Genomic DNA, 21,274 nt, shown 5'->3' on the forward strand with positions numbered 1-21,274 from the left:
TTAAGATTTTAAAACATGAAATAACTTGTCCCTTGTGGTCCTTTCATATACGTTAGGTCGCAGACTCCATTTCTCCACTTTCTTTGGATTCCAAATGGGACATGAAAAACTGCACCACCTTCTCTGAACCTGCAGCACCTTGCACTCGGCCTTGCTGAACCTCACGAGAACATTCCCATGGGCCCACTTCTCCAGCCAGCTGAGTCCCTCTGGATAGCCTGCAAAGCATTGCTTCTGTCTGAACCTGAGACCACAAGACAAGTCCTTGCTCCTATTTCCACCAACTTCTAACTTTCAGCAGAGAATGACCTTTCTGCTGCTCTGGAGGGGAGAGAAAGGAGCCACACAGAAAGCAGAGACAGCAGCTCTGGTTAGACCCCAGCAGCTCTCACACTGTCCCTGTGGCGTGTAGAGCCACCTCCCTCCCTCTGTTTCCCAGAAATCAAGAAACATGAACCACCAGTGGCTGTTAAACCAATATCCAACGCAAAACTTCAATGATTAGTCATACTGAAGTGCAGGGCACATTTTGAGAATCAGATGCTTAACTGCTATGTCTTCATTTGTCACAGGTGTCTAGACTTCCATTACAGTACAGAGAGACCTAGCTGACATCTATCTCCATGAAACCTGAACTTAGGTATCTCAGGTTGCACATGAACCTCATCTCATATGTTTGGTGAATTTAATAGGGAGTGATAGGCACCTAGTCTCTATCTCTGACCTCAGAGCTGGGAGCCTCTTCCTAAGGATTCCTTGGGTGTCTCTGCCCTTCTGGGAAGTGTACCCCATGTACTACACTCAGAGGCAGCACAACAGACTGAGCTGCTGTTTGACTAATGAAGCAAGGGTCACAGCTTCCTTACCCCAGGGGGATCCTGATGGGATCCGAGAAACAGATCATGAACCACAGCACATGGGATGTTTTCAGGGGAAGCAAAACCTTACCCCCTTAAAAATATTCTCTGATTCCCTCCAGGGGACTAAATTCCTCTACTCCATTATGCTGCAAGTAGCTGTGTTGTATAGTTGAGATCGTTACCCCTTTACAGCGAGCTACAGAATAAGCACAGTGTCAGGTCTTGGTTCCACAGACCAGGGTCTTTCCATATGTTTACAGGCCAGGAAGCAGTTTACTTGTGGCATACAGCAATAAATGCATCTGGTCATTTCCAGCATCCTTTAGTGTGCTTGTCACAGCCACAATGGTATGAATTAAAATGCCTGTTCCTTCTTTTATTGCCCTTGAGGGGAGGAAAATATTCTTGAAGGCTATGATTTCACAGTGGATTGGCTTTTCTTCCTCTCAGAGGGGCAGGAGGAGAGGTTGAGTGCAGCCTTCTCATGTGGAACACCTACTTTTTCCTCCCCGTTGCCATGGCAACTGAGCCACCGGCTGGTCTGGCACTGAGAGGTGCTCAATGACACCCAGTACCAGGGCAGTGAGAAAGAGGACTGGGAAGAGAGAGGGGAAGCATCCTTATTTTAGTGTTTAATGGCCAGTGTTTTCTGCTGATGAACTTTCAAAAAATAAGCCATAAAATGACAACATCTGCACCTGTCAGATTCAACTGCTGCTCTCCAATAACTCAGTTTTGAGCACTGCAAATATTGCAGTACAGGTTACCAATTATGTATTCAGAAATTACAACAGATATACACAGAATACTCATTACTGTAAGTGGTTTGCTCTGTCTCAAACTTGTTCTTTTAGTAATATGAATCCCATGCAGTAATAAACAACATGAATTTCATCACCTCCTGGTCTTTAATCCTATTTCTGTCATGGTCTCAAAATCATGCTGCACTGGCATGAGCCAGAAAAAAAAAATTGCTTACAGCTGCAAGAACTTGCAGGGAAATGAGCTCTTTCAAAATAATGAGCTATTAACCCATGGCACTGCTGCAGAAGCACTGCAGTGGTGTCAGCCACTGGTGTGTCAATAAACAACAAGCCAAATTAGAAGCGCATGTGAATTTGTTTCTGTAGATAATTCTTCTTTGATATAAACTGGAACAAGTCTGAGTAGCTGGATGAAAACACAGTTGTGCTGAATTTGGCTCAAAAGAAAGGAAAGCAGAGGCCCTTAATTTAGGTTATCTCCCTAGTTAGCAGTATTCACATGCTCATTATTTGGGACAGAATTGAGCCTTCTCAATTGATTTCAAGAGATATTTCTGGAGGAAGTAAAATCCTTTCAGCAGCTGGGAGAGAAGGGAGGAAAGGCAGACTTACGGATCAAAGGCCGCTAGCAGGAAGTTGAGCAGTAAGCTGATGGACTGCTCCACGTTGATCTGATGGGTCGTTGGCATCCGTTTGTTGAGCTGGTAGAAGATGGTTGAAATCACAGCTTCCAGGCGAGCCACGTTCAGTTCGATGCTGGGATCCAAGTTGTTCAGGGCGTTCTCCCGCAAGGCTTCGATCACATTCCAGATGTCCACCAGGTGCACTAGGGGACAGGACAGAAAGACTCACATGGAAAAACGTCCTCCTGAAAGCAACTGAGAAAAAGAGTCACCTCCTCCCATGGGGTGGGGAATAGCACAACCATGTCCAACATGCTTCATGAATAATTAAATTAATGTGTTTTCCACCACTGTATATTGAATCTGGTGGAGGAATGACCAAATAAAATGGAAATATATTGACAAACAATATATTGATATTACTAGTTGTAATGAATACAACCTCAGCTTGGGAAATCATTCTTCATTGTACAAGTATTCAGATAAAAGTCTGTATTTTACAGAAATCACTGAAAGGTAAACATATGCTAATTATTTTTCTGAACCATGCCTTTATGAAGCCCCATTCAGAAATTACTCTTAGATATTAATTTGCATAGCAGATGGGCTTTTCAGAAGATCCTACGAATACTAAGTGCTTATCACATACTGATATTTTAAAAATTCTTTTCAGCAATTTGTATGGAAAGGAAAATATTTTACAGAAACAGAATTGTAATTGAGTCAGGGTACATTTAAACAAATAACACATAATGAAGTGATCTGAAAGTCATATTTTATGTCTTCTAAATATAAATGATTTGTTTAATCTCTCTCTTTGATGAAGTCCTGGTCTAAGCTGAATTTGATGGGTCCTGTTTTTACCTACAAGGATAGCTTAAAGGACAATCTCTGCTCACCCTTCATATTGTACCCAAACAGCAATCTTGTTTGCAGAGCACTGTTATTGTGGCAGTATGACTGGCTTGCCATGGATTGCCATTTCCAGAAGGGGCGCACTGTGCCAAAAATTAAGAAATCTCTACAGATTTAGTTCAAACCTGAACTCAAAGGTTCATCCCTCTATCTTAAGTATTACCTACTGTAATACTAATGTGTCAATAAAAAACAAATCAGGAGGCTCAGGGTGCAAATTCTCTTTTTTTCACCAACTACAGCTCTCATTACACAGCATGGTGATATGTCTTATGATGTATCAAAAGCCACCTGTATGTGGAAGGAGATCCTTGTTTTTGTAGCCAGAGAAACTTAAATAGAATCCTCCTCATTATATTTTTACTTGATTGGTTTACAGGTGCTCAGACACCTTACAGTGTCTCAGACTGCAATATGACATGATGGTCTGATGGCAGGGTAATGTAAGCTGATAGTAGATGGATGATGAAACAGATACAGTCATTTTAGTCTAGAATTTTGCCCTATGATTGGGTTTCCCTTCTTTTGCCTCAGGAATAAATAGACTCCAACACCCTGCTAACACATGTGTAAGCACGAAGAGGAAGATATACCATACGGATGAGTGGTAACAGTAGCAGCAACTACTTTAGGGACTAGACATGGCACTTTTCCACTTGGTGTTCCCGAGCAAATAACTGAAAACCTATAAGATACAGTTCCATTGTGACACAGAAGTATTTATTTTATCTTTGTATTAAAAGGAAACTACTATAGGCAAACTTGTATGCTGGCAGGTTGTTTCAAAATGTTACCCTAAATTATGACGATGTTTGCATGGCCAGGTTTTAGTAGCTGGGGGCTACAGGGGTGGCTTCTGTGAGAAGCCGCCAGAAGTTTCCCCATGTTTGGCAGAGCCAGTGTCAGCCGGCTCCAGGATGGACTCACTGCTGGCCAAATCTGCACCATCCAGAAATGGTGGTAATGCCTCTGGGATAACATCTTTAGAAAGAATTAAAAAAGGGGTTTTTGCACAGTTGTAATTAATGCCAAAGAACAGCAGGGTGAGAATATGTGAGAACAACAACTCTGCAGACACCAAGGTCAGTGGAGAAGAAGGAATAGGAGGTTCTCCAGGGACGAGAGCTGAGACTCCCCTGCAGCCTGTGGTGCAGACCATGGTGACGCAGCTGTGCCCCTGCAGCCCATGGATGTCCAGGGGCATGCAGAGATCCACCTGCAGTGCCTGGAGGAGCTCACACCAGAGCAGGTGGATGCCTGAGAGGAAGCTGTGAGTCTTTGGAAGTCCTGTCCTGCAGAAAGGTCCTGGCAGGGATCTGCAAACCTATGGAGAGAGGAACCCACAATGGAGCAGTGTCCTCACAGGACCTGTGACTCTGTGGGGGACCCATGCTGGAGCAGCCTGTCCTTGAAGGACTGCATCCCATGAAAGAGTGACCTGCACTGCAGCAGTTTGTGGAGAAATGTTGTCCACAACAATGTTCTCCATGGAGAAGTTAATGAAGAACTGTCGCCTGTGGGAAGAACCCCAGGTTGGAGCAGGGGAAGGACTCCTCTCCCTGAGCAGCACTAGAATCAACCTCTAATGAACTGGCCATAATCCCCCTTCTCTGTCTCCCTGTGCCACTGAGGTGGAGGAGGTAGAGCTTGTGAAGGAGGGAGGGTGGGGGAAAGGTGTTTTTAAGGTCTTGTTTTACTTCTCATTATCCTGCTCTGATTTTGTTAGTAATAAGTTCAATTCATATCTCTAATTAGAATCTGTTTTGCCCGTGATGTTATTTGGTGGGTGATCTCTCTCTGTCCTTATCTCAACCCTTTGTTATATTTTCTCCCCCTTGACCATCTGCAGAGGGTAGTGCTGTAGATGCTTTGGTGGGTGTCTGGCATAAAATCAGAGTCAACCCACTACAGCTGGGTGGGTGGAGTACACAACCTCTGAACTCGTCTGTTTGTTTTCTGGCTGGTGGAAGAGCAACTTCCCCATAAAAAAACTGGCACAGGTCTCAGATCCTTTTAATGCAGTCATTCCCATTCCCACTCACTCAGTTTTCACTGTCGCAGAGGTAATCTGGATAAACGGAAGATGAACGATCTCCAGGAAGACAGCTGGCACGTAATAACCGACCCTTTCTGGGCAGCTTCTCCACATGGCTCAGAGGCCAGAGAATGGAGGAAGTCATAAGGCAGCCAAGGAAAGTACCAGAAGTACAGAGCAACATGCCAGAAGATGCAGGAACAGGCTGGACCATGTGCATGTAATTTGTGGCAGCATTAAGTGGGAAGGACAAGCAGAAAGCAAAAGGTGAAGTGGGATGTTTTCCTCAAGGTCTATAGCCATGCAGGTTGTTGTTGGCCGTGGGAGCTGTCTCTGGTCATTCAGACCACGCAGATGAAGAAGGTGCTTCCACCAGCAGTTTTGCCAAGTTGGCTTCTGGTTATGTGTGCAAATCATCAAACATGAACTACAGAAAAGTAACAATGTGAGAAGTTACCAGGCATAATAAATTGCAAAAGAAAGAGTAATGTCATATGCAGGTGCTCACCTTGACTTGAGGCTACACTAACAAGAGAGCAATCCAAGAAACAGGACAAACGGATTACCAGCACTACAGACCAAGGCAGAAATTACTAGGACACCCTTATTATAAATACTGAATAAGGATGTAAAATCAGCAACAGGCTGTTTACCTGGGAGTGCATGAATGTGGTAGCAGAAAAAAGAATGAGGGTGGAAAAGGGCAATTTGAAGGGTAACAAATCATGTCATCAGAACTGCTGGGGTACCTTTCAAGCAGCCTGTGCAGGATTTGTTTTGACCATACATGAACAGGTCTTCAGTCACTGGAAACTGTGATGGTTTTCCTAACCTCGATAAAAGGTTACCCAGGGAGGAAAAACCAGATACTCAGACTCCCTAACAGTGAGAATTTCATGCTGTAATTAAACTTCAATTGCTGTACCGTAGTAATGGAAAATTCTTGGAATATGGTGGAAAAGAGCTGGCACTATGAATAAGGCTGAAATGGGGGTTGGTGTCTTTATTCTTCCCGTGATCTAGTACTGATACTGTCTGTCAGATTTTAATGTGGGGTTTTTTGTTGTTTTGTTTTCCTACTGATATTATATTTCTCATGATATAGTCATATCCAGAGTTAGTTTTGATGATGGCCTTGGGAAAGAAAATATCCAGAGGCTAGCAGACATGGGACTAATAACATCAGTATACTAAACATATCTGAGAGAAAATTACTCATTTTATTGTTAACTCTAACCTGAAAGCCTCATAATTTCTCCTGATGTTCATTGGTATGCCAGAAAGGTAGGGCACAAGACTAAGAAAATGACTTATTGGAAATTACACAGCTGTAAGAGTTCCCTACCCACTACGAAATATTAGTCTCAAGAAACTGCTGTGTATTTGTGCTATAAATAATTTTACTTGGTCTTTTTTTCTTTTCTCTAGAAACATTTTGGTTCCACTTGAAGCGGAATAAACAACAATCACACTGCACTATTTTATTTTGCATTTTATTAATTCATTTTACATATATCTAAGAGGCTGGAAAGCAATATTTCCTGGAGGAGGAGATGGAAGATGGACATGAGCCAGACATTTAACAAGAACTACTGAGCTTGAACATACCTGCTCAAATGTCTAGCTCAAAATCACAAGGACATTTTGTTGGGCTGCTGTACAGATGACTGAAGTCTCTGACCTTTACTCAAGTCAATTGTTACGGACAAGAATCATGCAGCTAAATTAAATGTAAAAATCTAAGTGTCTACTGTTGACTGGTGACCAGGGCTCCCTCTCATGTCATTGAAAGAAAAAAGCACCTTGAAGCATCTGCTGGGAGACAGGTGGAATGAGCAGTGCTTTGAATCTGCCCGTATTTCTTCATTGACTACAGACAAAGCCTAAAGCACCATGTTTGCATGAGACACGTAACCTTGGAGCTGGTAAAGTTAACTGAGTTGAATCCCACTCCTTCCTTTTTCTTTTGTCTTTTCTAGTCTGACTACTACACAACCTAGAATAATTCAGGTTTTATATAAAATATGAGTAATAAATACGTCAATCTGTATGAACAGCTACCAGATCCTGTCATAGTCACTACCTTTTACACTGCATCGCTTGACCTTGTGCAGATTACATTCAGGTGTAGTGCCCTACTGATCACCCCAATTTCTATTATTTTTTAAGGTTACTTATACAGTAAGCAAACTTTTTTGTATTATATCATGCTACCAAGTCAAACTGTCAATATTGGCAAAAGTAGAAGTAAAACACAGGTCTATGCAAGCTCCACTCATTTGTTCTAATAGAAATTGATACCTACAGCTAATGTGGTATCTCTATTCTGTTCAATGTAATAACAGCATGTCAACCTTGCAAACTTTCCATAAGCTTACATTCCTCACCTTCTCTTCTACCCATTTTTCATAATACCTGTTATGCTCATTTATTTATTTATCCATCCCTGAGACTGTTTTAATCTCACTGAAGAAGGCATATCTCTTTACTGTGCACAACATGTCGTGCAATAAACCCCAAATCTGATTTCTACATGCTACATGATGCTAACAACAAGAGTTTGCAGAATAACAAAGCAGCATATAAATGCAGGAGAGCTTTCTGTCTCTTAACATCTGCCTTGCATATCCTCAAGAGACTAAAACTCCAAAAGTTTGTTTTTAACTTCTAATTGCTGTTGTTGCTTTTGTTGCCTTGCCCACGTTTCCCACTGAAAAGTGAATTATGCCTCAGCATGTGAAAGATGCCCCCTTGGAATCAGATTTGGAAAACTAGAGAAATCTGTCAGTTGCTCCTTCAGTGCCTGCAGATGATCACTACACAGTAGGAGCAAAAGCTGCTTGTATCTAATGCCTGTGTGGTATAAGGTTATAAAAAATCATGAAGCCCAGCCAACATTCATGGACCCTTCAGAAAGGCCTCACACTCTGTAAACAACACAGCTAGCCAGGTGTAGATCTCACTCATTTGCCTGATGTCTGAAAAAAATGTAGACCATCTCCACAAGCAATTGCTAAACTACGTTTCCCTTTTGATTTTCTGTTCAATGATCTCTGAAGTCACAGCTAAGCTAAAACTATGCATTATTACATCTTCTATGCTGAACACTGCTAATTTAACTTCTTACATAATATTTAAACAGCATCATAGAAGGTTTCACATTTGAGCATCCTCAGTAACAGACAGTAATTAGTGAAGGTAAATAAAGTTCCATATCCAGATAGGAGTGGGACGACGCAGATGAAGAGCATTACAGCTGGCTGCCATTCACTCCACAGCAATCATTACCAAAAAATGCACTCTTTAAGATGACCTGGACTGGACTGCAGAGAATTAAGATTAATGCATGAATATACACTCCAAATAGCAAATGTTATTTCCTTCAGTGGACTTCTTCAGCTGTTAAAGCAACATTTGGAGAGTGCCTCTTGCTGGTGCACTGAGACAGAACTGATCAGTCTCTCTGTGCAGGATGCAAAGGGGATGAAGATGGCTGGCTCAGTTTGAAAGGAGTTTTGTATTTTCCTCAAACTAAAAAGTTTTTAGATATCTTCAAGTTTTACATCCTGCTCTTCTGCCTTTACCTGTGTTCAGAATACATTTTCCTTTCACATTTTACTACTTTTATACTGAAAGTGAGCAATTAGTAGTTACAGCACAGAATTCCATCACCCACAATTCTGTCAACAGGTCAATTTGTGGAAGAGATGTACCCTGGATACATTTAGAGAAAACACAACTTAGCAATCTTACATTGCTTATTATACACACATATGTCAGTTTTACTGATCTTGAGCCTCCCTCTTTCCTTCAGGCATTTTCTAGGCTCTTCATCTTCAAAAAACCAATGTACTTCTAATTTGTTGTAACTAGTAACTTGAATTTATTTGCAATAGGTAATTTTTTGTTTGGTAGATACAGTATCTTAATAGGCAAAATGAGAGAGAAGAGATGGACTACATTCCTTTTTTTCAACTCAAAGCAAAAAAATTAATATTTACTTATGCAGTGAAAAATCAATTCTTCTCTCCATCATGCAATTTCTAATTATGGAAAGGCTCTGAGATATAGATAATCTTAGATATATAACTAATCTCAAAGGAGTCAGATTACTTCAAACATCAGCTGTCAAGAAATGATGTTGCCCTGAGCAAATATAAAAAAGAAAAAACTGCAGCAAAATTTATCTTCTAAGTAGTAAAAAAAAAATTTAAAAATTTAAAAACAGTCTATGTATTTAAGCTTTTGCTTAAGCTTTCCTACCATTAAATGGATCTACTTATACAAAAATCCTCATCTGCCCTATTTCAGTTTTTTGTATTACACCCTAACCATGAACTTTACAAAGTTATCTCTCCATTTATTACTAAATGAAGATGGAAGAGGAGATTACAATTAATCAAATACAGGAAGTGACTAAATCAGGTCTTTAACAATCAATTCAAATTTATTTAACATATAGGACGTCTAAGTAAATATAAGTGAAACATACCCAAGTGATAGTTAGGACCAAAGTTTGATAGATTTTCCTTTGTTGGTGAATACAAGAAGAAATTTAAAATGAAATATTGGTTTAAATTATTTCCAAAATTTTACTATACATTTAATGAAGATTTTAGTCCAAAGCTCTTACACACATGCTTGAGTTTAAGCATACTTGTACTGTCATTTGAAATCAATGGCACTTGACTGTATGTCAGGTATTTCAGGTGGATTCCATTAAAAGGGAAAGATTTATACTTCCTTGTCTAGCTATTCTAAGAATACTATAAAATATGCTAGACAATTCTTCTTTTTTTTATTAGAATCTATGAACCCATCACAAATTAGGGTATGGGAACCATTTGTCATCGTCATTGCTAAGAAAGCCTGGAAAATTATTCACATTTTCTGTTTGGATCCTTCTCTCCTGCTGCCAAGCAGGTAACAGAGGACTGACTGAGACATATTTTTTCCTCTAAACTACACCTGTTGGTGGCCAAGCTGCCCTTCAAATCAGTCAGCTGTAGTGTGATCACTGAAAGCTTTACCTCACATCGCACTACTAAGCAGATCCAAGTGCCAGTGATGAAGGCTTGCCATTTTTTACACTCTCTGCATACCCAATTACATGAAAAAGAAAATGTATGAGGGTGTTCCTTCTGCTCAGGGCTAAAATGAGGTACTCTTTGGCAGGGTACATCTGGTGACAGCTCTCACTCTACACAGTCTGGCACATCCAGACTGCTCATGGCCCACATATCTGATATTAAGAAGAAACTCCTCACTGTGAGGTTGGTGAAGCACTGCAACAGGCTGCCCAGAGAAGCTGTGGATGACCCATTCCCTGGAAGTGTTCAAGGCCAGGATGGGGATGGGTCATCCCCACGTATGGGGATTTGAGCAACCTGGTCTAGAGGAAGGCATCTCTGCCCACAGAAGGGGGTTAGAACTCGATCATCTTTAAGGTCCCTTTCAGCCCAAGACATTTTATGATTCTATGATCCAATGCAAGGGAGTAGAGAACATGGAGCCACACTCTCCTCAGGGACAGGACAGTAAAAAGACTGAGGGAAACAGGCACAAGTTAAAATACAGGAAAGCATTTAAATGTAAGAAGAAGGTTTTCCCTGTGAGGATTTTAGAACAGTGTGATATTGCCCACAAACGCTGTGGATTATATCCTTGAAAATAATCAAACCTGAACAAGACAAAATCCTGAGCAATCTTCTGTAGCTGACCCTGTTCTCTCCAGAAGTCCCTGCCAACTTCATTGATTCTGTGATGTCCCTGTTTGATCATGAAGCTATACTGCAAAATCACAGTAACTCTTACTGGAAAGGAGTCAGTGCTGCCTCACTGATTTTCTCTAAAATCATTACTCAAGTAAGCTGTGCTCTAAGGCCCTTCTCTAACACATGTGGTAAATAAAAATCCAAAGAACCTACCCTGAGACCTCTTGAATGTTTGAGAAAGAGTCCTCCACATCCTCAAGAGGTTTTGTGTGAGGTGTACTGTGGACCTTCACGGCACTGTGCGTACTCAGGTATTCCCTTGAGCTTTCCCTTGAAGGCTGAGGGATTTCAGAGAGGCCATGGTTCCATTTAATCCCCTGTCAGCTTCATGCATTCCTCCTCCTCCTCCTCACCTTTCTGCCTGTGCTGTGAGACTGCACAGGTGTGTGGTATGCCTTGGAAGCTGAAATAAGGCTATCCACTTCTACCTGCCCATCCCAGTGGTGAGGAGGAGTGCCTGGGTTAGGAACTAAACATTTAGACCAGCCAACAGCAGCAGATTTTCCCTGAACCAGTGTGCATGAGGAGTAAGACAGCTGCATTTGGACTCACTGGATTCACGCAGATCACCTGTCCCAGTGATGCCACATGGGACAAACAATGTCCCAGCCTTCAGGAGCTGGGTTGTCTGTGCATATGCCAGCCAGCTGCACCCTGCATGCATAGAAGACATTCCTGAGTGGGTGCCAAACCTGGCTGCTGGTTGTTTGGAAATCTGCAGGACACAATGTGTACAACTGAGGCACTGAAAATTTAGGGAAAGCTTTAAAGGTTCCCCTGTCTGCATACCTGGGGTTGGCATCCTATTATATTCTACCTATGTTGTGCCCAGAAGGTAAAACGAGTTATCCTAAAACCTCCTGGGATTCTGATCACTACAGAACTTCAATCAAGTGTTACTAATGAGGAATAATCATTAGGCTAACAATACACTGAAATGTGGTCTTTTCACTTTCAGTATGGTACCTGACAAAACGACCAAGGTGTATGAGTGTGTAAAGATCTCCAGTAAAATTTTTCTTTTATACAGTAATTTAATTTACAATAGAAGTTCCTTCTTCCCCTGCTGTCAGCTCCTGACCATCTTGTCTTACCTCTATTTAACCTAAGACTGAAGAGCTCTTCATGGGTGGCAAAAGCCATCAGTCTCTCCAAGGAGCAGCACTAATGACAGTCAATTCTGCAAAAGGGAACAGCGGGTGATCCACCCTGAGCGCTGGGCTGGGAAATTGTTGTCATCTACTTGTCACCCAGATGCTGGCAAAGTGCTTCCTTTTTTAAAAACGTGCTTTGAAATAATTTATTTGAAATGATGAACAAAGTATGACATATATAAAATGAAATAATAAAAATTATAACCCTAAGCTTCTTAGTATTCTGATGACAACTAGGAAAGACTTAATACTCTGCCCTTTTGCTAAGAAGTCAACAACAATTTAAATCTATTGATTACATAGAATTTTCTTATTTTAAGTGTTAAACGTATTTATGAATTAAAGACCAACATGCAAATAGCAGACCTATTGCTACATGTATTCCATAGTCAGAAACTTTCCAACCACCCCAAGACAAGGGCATTTCTAGACTGTGTGTCTATTATTCTTGTGATCCCACTATAGAACTACACTAGTGGGAAAGGATTTATTTGAGGCACTGTGTGATCAGGCCTCAGTCAGCTTTCAAATAACCAAAGAACTCATGAGGTAACAAGACTTGGTCAATAGATATGTACAACACACAACAGCTTTCTGATTTCTCTTTAAAAAGGTCAGCTTGCCTTACATTTGAGCTCTCAGGTCAGTTTGTAAAATATAGATCTGGTGAACCTGACAGTGAATACAGCAACTGAATCACGGAGACTTTCAAAAAATGTTTCCAGAGGAGAACCAGAAGGCACGTGTGAGCCCTCCTGGAAGTTCAGGAACGCCCGAACACAGGAGGAAGCCGCAGCGTGCGCGGCTGGCACAGCCCCGGTGGCGCGCAGGAACGCAAGCAGCCAGCCGAGATCCGCGCCAGCCGGCGGGACGCGCCGCACACGCTGCTGGCGGGTCCCCGCCACAGGATGGCACTCCTGGGTGTATTTTAAATGCAGCCACGCTCGCTCCAGCTTTTTAACTCTCTCCTGGCACGGTGGCAGGCGAGACAGCGCGAATCAGAGGCGGTGCACCCCCCCAACGCTGTCTCCCGAAAATGGCCTTGTCTCTGTATTTTCAAGACTACGTGCGCGGAGATTCGGCTGTGGATGTCCTGCACGGTCCGGGATCAGGTGTGACAGGCAAACAATGCCAAAGCCGCGCGGTGGAAAAGGCAGAATGTCTTCATGCTGGATGCCCTTATTACAGTGATAACATCTTCTCCAGCACTATGCTTCTGCAAATGCCAAGTCTGACTTATACCACATCTTTCTTTCATCAGTAGTTTCCTTTTTCCCTCTGATACAACCGCTGCCAGCTCCATCCCTGACCTATCCCCAAACACTCCCTATGCCACAGGGGGACTGCAGCTTGCTTGGCACTGTTACCAGCCAAAAGCAACCACAGAGGGAATGCAAATGCTAACAAATGGGGTTATTTATGTTGTTCATTGATTTTGAAGCAGTGCACGTTACCATCTTAAGGATACAGGGTGTTATCCCCAGTCTCATATTAACTGCTGTTTCCTTTAAAAAGTAGCTTGTGATGATAAGGGAAAATGTGATTTAACAGTTTTTTTGCAACAATTTCTTACCTAATAGCTATAGAAAACAAGTTGAGATTACATTATCAACCTTTAAGGTTCAGTCATATCACAAAGGTCTATGAAAAAGAATGAGCACCTATTTTACTTTTAGAACTGCTTGAAAACAAAAGCCCTCCTTGGCATATATCCTGTTTTTCAGAGTGTGATCCATGGTTACTTTGTTTTCTGTAATACTATTTTAAAAAATCATTTAGGGTCGGCCAGACTATAAACAGCAACACAAGGTACAGAATATTAATGAAAGATGACTAGTGCACTTTCTTGAATATAAAATATGTGATACTTTACATATATGCAAATTCTTAACCTGATCCCTATTCTATTAATTTAAATATTTTCTTATGTAATGTAGACTGAATTTGACCCATAACATTTTCATCTATTAAAAATAATTAGAGAAGTTCTTAAGCAGAACTTAATGCTCGGGTAAACAGTCTGACACCACAACTGCCTTTTTCATTCCCAGAGCAGAAGAGACATGCTAAAGACTATTACCATATGCTTCTCTCTTCTGAAGAGTTTAGTTTCGTCCAGAGGGTTCCTGGGACAAAATCCCAGTACCAGCTTCAGCTGTTGAGAGTGACAGCAGTGCTATGAAACCGGACATTCATGTGACGCACAGGACTCTGGTGAAAAAGCATCTTACGCCTGAAGTCATAAAGACAGCTCAGACTGATCTTATTTAACCTTTTGCTGAGATTGGTAATCAAGTTACTAATTACTGTCATAGGTTCTAGCTTTCATAGGTATTAATAATGTATTACATTTGAAAACAATGCAATTTATTTGCCCCAAAAATCTTCTGGAATATTAGCTATAAACAGCCTGGAAAGAGGGAAAGATGGATCCTGGTATATGGAATATCCATTTCTGTGGTATCAATTTCATTTGAATAGGCAGCCTCATATTCAGAGAAACTATCCAGAATATTTGACTATACTCTGTTTTTGTGTTCACACAATCTTTCCAGATTTTCTCTCCTGACATTACTCACATTCAAAGCAATGTCTTCTGCCAGAGTGGGTCGGTGCTCCACTTCCCCAGCTGATTCATTCCCTCAGTAACCACGATTCCTAAACCAGAAGGCAACCGCAGTGTCTCCCCTTAAAATACCATGCTCTAAAACTTCACATCTCTTGAGGAAATAAGGACTAGGCCAAGGAGAAAAGTTACAGCTGATACAAACATAGCTCAACAATCAGCCACACTGAGAAAGGCAACAAGACTGCAGAATGTGAAATGGCAGATAAATGAGATTTAGGTGAAGTTTCGCACATCTATCCTTCCCCCTGTGAGTGACAGAAGCTCTTTAATGATCTTGTCAGGGCCCCTAGATGGAGTAAGAGTCTCGATGTACATGGCCACTTATCTGTCATCCTTTATTTTACACACTCAGTCCTTAAAGACATCCTGCAAATCCAAGACAAAATAAAAGAGTTTCAAGGCAAAATATAGATGAATGAACTGTGGAAAATTAAACTTGGGGAAGATCAGGACCTTTACAAGAGATGCAGTATGATACTAGTGTCAACTTCATTTATCAGAAATTGAGTTCAACCTCCTCAAACAATACACGCTGAGAGACTGATTCATTCTTTCCTTTGTGCCATAGTGGTGTCAATGAGTTCAAAAGAGTTACTTTCAATTTACTCCCTGTCAGGAAAGGAGACATCCATCTCTCCATCCACATGGACCAAAGAAAAGGCTGAGCAGACAGAGAACTTCTGTGGAATTAGCCTACAGTCTTCTCAGTTAAAGGGCCAAACGCTCTGCTAGAAAACCTCTGCAGCCAAAAATAGTATTACAGATACAACTCAGTCTGAATTCCGACTAGGAGTGCCTTGATTCAGCACAAGGAAAAAGGCCTCTGTAAAGCCATTGTATATCAGAAACATTAATGTCAGGAAGCTGAATGTTCATTATATAGAGACCCAGAACTGTATTAATAACAATACCCACTGAGGACATTATATTGTGCAGTCTCTTCACACTTACAAAAGCAGGAAATTATTTTTATAGCCAACATCTTCTGTTTTCACAATTTGTCCTAGCAAACCAGATACTTGCTGTATGAAATCTTCCACTAAGACTTAATGAAAATAAAACTAGATGCAGTAAAATATGATATAATGGCTAAGTTAAAGCTTCTCTCTGAATATTCTGGGTGTTATGAAGTTGATCTATATTACTAGAGTTACACAAACTTTTAATGTAACTGAAAACAAATGAGCATGCAAAAAAAAAAAACAAAAAACCACTCACTGGGAATTACCGGAGGAGAGAATTATAAAAAATTGACATCTGGTCCCCTATTCTGATTATTCTGATTTTCCTTCTGGGGACTGCTGTCTTCACCCTGAAGAATCCCATAATTGCTGAGAACAGTCACCACTGGCTGTGGCTGTCTTCCCAATGGGCTAGCTTCACAGTGGGCTGGCTCCACAGTGGGCTTATTTGAAAAAGTTACTGGAGACAGGAATGAGGAATGGCTGGAGACAGATCAGACTTTCTGTGTCAGGTTGTGATGGAGACCACTATTTAGGCAGGAAGATGGTGCAGACTGTGTGGTTAAGGTGGAGGAAAGCTGTGTAGGACCTACTAGTTCTCCTGAGCTGACTGATGGTTTTAAAACCAGGGACAGGGTAAAAATTCAGCAAAATTCCCAACTTGGCAGATGCAATGGAGAAGGAGTTCAAAACATGAAGAAGAATTTATTTACTGGAAGGGTTGTTAAGCATTGGAACAAGCTGCCCAAGGAGTTAGTAGAGTCACCATCCCTGGGGGTGTTCAAGAAATGCCTGGACGTGGTACTAAGTGCTTTGGTCTAGTTGACAAGATGGTGATGGGTCACAGGTTGGACTTGATGATCTTGGAGATGTTTTCCAACCTAAATAATTTTGTGATTCTTTGAATGCTGTGCTACAACACACACAATGAGCAAAATAGTCCAGCATATCCTGCCAGGAATCTGCAAGTACATATAAACTGTCCCTTAGTCTCTACAGAAAATATGTATGTATGGACTGAGCTCATGTATGACTCCTCAAGAATAACTGCTTTGAGTCCAGAATTGGAGACACAGGGCTTCAAGATCAAGATCCTTACGAACAAAGGCCCACGATCACCAAACTCACCAATAACTGCTCCAAAGATGACTTGTTACTTCTTTCCCCCTGTGCCACATAAAGAGGATGTCATACAGAAAAAGCCCCGAGAGAATGACCCGTACATGACAGGCATTAAGTCACACTGCATAATGCACTCTGACACATTATGGAGGTGCTCATGTGACATCAGGGCAGACCTAGCAAGAGACCCAAACAGGGCAGATCAGAACAGCCCAAGGAAAGGGAGCAAAGGCTCAAGTGTAAGAGAAGGTTTGCCCAAAAAAAGGTTCTTGGAACCAAGAGACTAACAGGAAAAAAGAGAGTGGACAAGGGAATAAGGGCTGCAGAGAAGTCAGCAATAAAGAAAATGCCACAGATAATGACATGAAGCTGAAGAAGGGACAGGGAAATAGTGAAGGAGACTTAAAAATGCAGCTACAGATTGAGGGGAAAAACATGAGGGTGAAAGAAGAAAAAGCTCTCACACAAAGAATCAGAAGATACAGTGATCTGTGATCAACAAAGTATTGGTTTGTTTCCAATAAACAGTATGTCTACATACATTTTGCATTTTTTAGACTGTCTACAAGATTACCAAGATAATAATAGTAATAGTAATAATTAATAATAACAAATTTTCTTTTGATTGAAGTATTTATTAAGAGGACCAATGCGAAACAGGATACAAAAACTTTCTGGCTTGGGGAAACTAAGCCAAAGGTTGCCAGACAAAGGTGAGTGATGCCTATTACCAGAAGTAGATGTTCAGAGACATGAGAGGGGAACAGAACAGACTGTCCAACCTTACACGTTCATCAGGAAAGCCATCAGAAATAGCACAGTGAATGGCAGTCTTCACAGAGTTCAGGAAGTCAGTAAGAAGAGATTTTCAGCTATGATCCAATTACAAAAGCTGTCTGCATTCAGGCAGAGCTGTGCCACCTGTGTAGCAGAGGGCAGCATGTAGGTATACTCGTGATGTGACCTAGGCCACGTGTCTGTCAACTTCTGACTTAAAGAAAGCCAAATTAGTAATTTTCCTCTTTAAAGGACAAAATAATATTAGCTGACAATCTTCTGCAACTCCTGTTTTCAACGGGAGCCACTTGTAATCATGGGTATGTTTGAAAAATCAATCTCTAAGCAACTGAAAATATTAGAGTTTTAAGGTAGAAGTCCTTCTTTCACTCCTTTTGACATTAAAATTAATTCGAAATATCCACTAATAGTTCTTGTCTCAGTCTTGGATGAGACAGACTTGCAGTGGCTGCCTTTAAGAGCAAATAGTCAGGGACATCTGAGATAACACAACCCTGTTATATAATGAGAGTATACTTCATGCTAACACTGAAGAAAAGGTTGAACAGCAGTCCCTCAATGAACATGCCAAATATACAGGTTATATGCCAGCTCTCTAACAGCTATTATGATTGTCAAGCATATTAATAAACTTTTACAGTTGAAAGGAAAAGAAAATCGGAACCTATTTTCAGGATATTGTGCTCTGAGCGAACACTTACAGACTAAGGATTTGTCTGCAGGGAATATGCTAAATCAAGCCCTTTTGAACTTTTGATTAAATAATTGATGCATAATGCAGAATGTATAATATATGCATCCTTTTTCCATAGTTGCCTGGAAACCCATATGGAACAGTACTAGCAATTCCAGAAGCATTTAGTCTCTAAGTCGTTGGTGAAGACAAAGGAACAAAAAAGTTTTTAAGATCATTAACTCATCTCTCTTTCCATTCTTCAAATACTGCAGGATACCAGAATTAGTAACTTACACAACGGTATCATGACTCTTGTAATACAGAGTGGATATTTTTTAAAGCTGTATCTCTTGGAGCCCTGTGAATAATGTCACTCATTTTAAGGGAACTTGTAAGACTCAGCTTTCATTAAAATAGAAAACAAAGAACACAACTAATATTTCCAGCCTCTAACTTTATGTAATAGTAATAAGCAAATCACAGAATATACAAGGTGCTCAACAATGAAGAACAAAAATAAGAGTGCAAAATGGTAATTTTCCTTCCAAATTACAGGATTTTAAGCAAATATCATAAAAGACTGATCACTCAGGGTTTAGAAGAATATGAGAATCCCATGATCACAAATTCAAGAGGCAGATTGCTTCAAATTGCAGCCAAGCAGACCTTTTGCACTTCTCAAGTAGGCAACACTGCTTGTCATTCAGTTTGATTGCTCTGTGACCCAGCCTGAAACTATCTTGTGTTTTATTGCTTCCAAGATGAAATGAAAAGCAGGATAAAACCCAACAATGAGAACAGAGCACTAACCGTGGAAACTACAGCGATGAAGGATTAAATTATTTAATCTAAACAATTCTGTAATCATCATAATTTGGTGTCTCTGTTTCTGATGGTCATCCTGAGCAAAAGAAAAAGAAGAGCAAGCTCAAAATTGCATGGGCTGTACAGCTCTTGAGATGTGAAAGGCAGGATAGTGACAGTGAACTGCCCTGCCATGGCAGGGATCTTCACGGGATTCTTGCACCTTTGCACATATGTTGTGCACTCTATTTGAGAAAATAGCCTTTGCACATTTGTTGTGCACATTTGAGAAAATCAATACTCACTGAGTCAAAAGGATGAATGTCTTTATTCACTGGCAAGAGGTCTTGTTTGAGTCAAGAGAAGCAGTTACATGGTCCTCAATCTATCAACATGTAAATATGAAGGATTTGGTGGTTAAACATCAACAGGGCAGACTGGAACACTTGTGAGTGTCCTCTAGCTTTGTATTTAGGGAACTCTTTTGGATGTGTAAGATCAGTGCAGATTTTCTCATGCAGAAGAAGGAAGTTGAACCTGGACATCCTGTTAACTTCCTCAACCACTGGATAACACAAAGGTCACACAACATTTCCAGTGGAATCAAGACTTGCTTATCCTTTCCTTTTACTGCAAGTACCAGATATTGTGATTTTCATTCTGTGGTGAATGGCATGTTGAATGGGATGGGATAAAATGATACATTAAGTGTCAGCCCAGCATAGAAAAAATACAGTCAAACCCCAAGCCCTAGCAATTTTATTTAGGTTAAATCAAATAATTTTTTAAAAATTGCTTGCTGTGATGACGGGGGCCGGTAGCTCATACAGGCCGATCTCATTTCATACCCAGATAGTCAGTTTCTAGGACAAACCCATTTTCAGCAGCTTGCTGTAGCATTACAGGAGGTCTAAGAGTACAGACAGAAAAGAGCTTTAAGAAAAGCACCTAAAAATAATGTAATTACAGTAACTGTCATTCATTTTCACTAGGAAATTATTACATTTCAGGAGGGGAGAAATTACCCTAATTTAAAACAAATGTAAAAAGGCAGATCAGATCAGGGAAGCACCAAAAAGCATGTATAGAGATTAAGCTGACATGCCTACATGCCTCAGCCTGACTACACAAGCCCAGAGGAAGCAGAACAAAGAGAAGGTGGAGGTGGAGGAGACTGCCTTGGACATACATAAGGTTTCCATCACAGTCATGGCAGCTGTGCTCCCTATGAATAGAAAACAAACTGCTGTACTATAACTTGGATAGGCCAAAATAATTAAACAACAAAAAAAAAATCATTCACACTGAACAATATTAAAGGGAGGAACAAAGACACCAACACCCTAAGGTGTTGAGATGAAACTGCCAGAAAAACAAGCTCCCTTTTTGTCTGCTTTAATTAAGCCACGTTACCATCACCAGCACAGCTTTTGATTCACACTTTCAACTGTCAATGATTTATTCTGATTTAGGGAAATCAGCAAAATCTGATTGCAGTCACAGCCACAGAATGATCTCACAACACATTTAGGATAGCTCATCAAGGACAGCAGTAGTTTTCCAGCCATACAGTTCTGTATCAGTGAGTGATATTTAATAGTATAATGGTTTTGATTATGATATGTTGTTATGTCCTACTCCTGGTTGTCACCAGTGAACATGGTATTTCATCTCCGCATGCTAATGAATTCACTAAGAAAGAAGTATTCAAATAAATCAATGGCACAATGATCACTGGGAAAAATTATAAATTGTGGGGTTTGGTGGTTCTGGATACTGGTGAATGTCGAGACATAGGTCTAACTGCTGTCATTGGTCTTTCATCCTTGTTTTAGGAAAGCCTAAGATGCTTCTGTGCCTGGATGCCATGGATAAACAGCAGCAAATCAACCTTGCCAAGACGGCATTTTCCTGGCAGTAAGGGGTGCTGAGCAGGAGTTATGTTTGCTGAGAATATACTCAGGTGCAGCAAAGTAAAGGACAATACTCTCCTGTTTGACTTGGTGACAGCAACATTGGTTCATAGGGTTTTCAAGTTCTGTGACTGTTTCAGATCTCACAGTGCTCACCTGTCATTTTCCCATCTCCCTCCCCAGCGTGCACTATCCAGGACCACATTTGAAGCACATTTAGAAAATCTACATGATAAAGTCAGCTA

At 40.8% G+C, this 21,274-nt stretch overlaps 1 protein-coding gene across 23 annotated transcripts in view; it reads right to left on the reverse strand.

Annotated features, from left to right (window-relative positions):
* Positions 1 to 21,274, reverse strand: part of DTNA (dystrobrevin alpha) — a 223,102-nt gene that overhangs the window by 65,760 nt on the left and 136,068 nt on the right. For all 23 annotated transcript variants that reach the window (XM_068189369.1, XM_068189383.1, XM_068189405.1 and 20 more), the window contains one exon: positions 2,237 to 2,450. In XM_068189369.1, the coding sequence (XP_068045470.1) occupies positions 2,237 to 2,450 (214 nt within the window). The remainder of the gene's footprint in view (positions 1 to 2,236; positions 2,451 to 21,274) is intronic.

The sequence above is a fragment of the Anomalospiza imberbis genome, chromosome 1 (assembly GCF_031753505.1).
Source record: "Anomalospiza imberbis isolate Cuckoo-Finch-1a 21T00152 chromosome 1, ASM3175350v1, whole genome shotgun sequence".
NCBI classification, from domain to species: Eukaryota; Metazoa; Chordata; class Aves; order Passeriformes; family Viduidae; genus Anomalospiza; species Anomalospiza imberbis.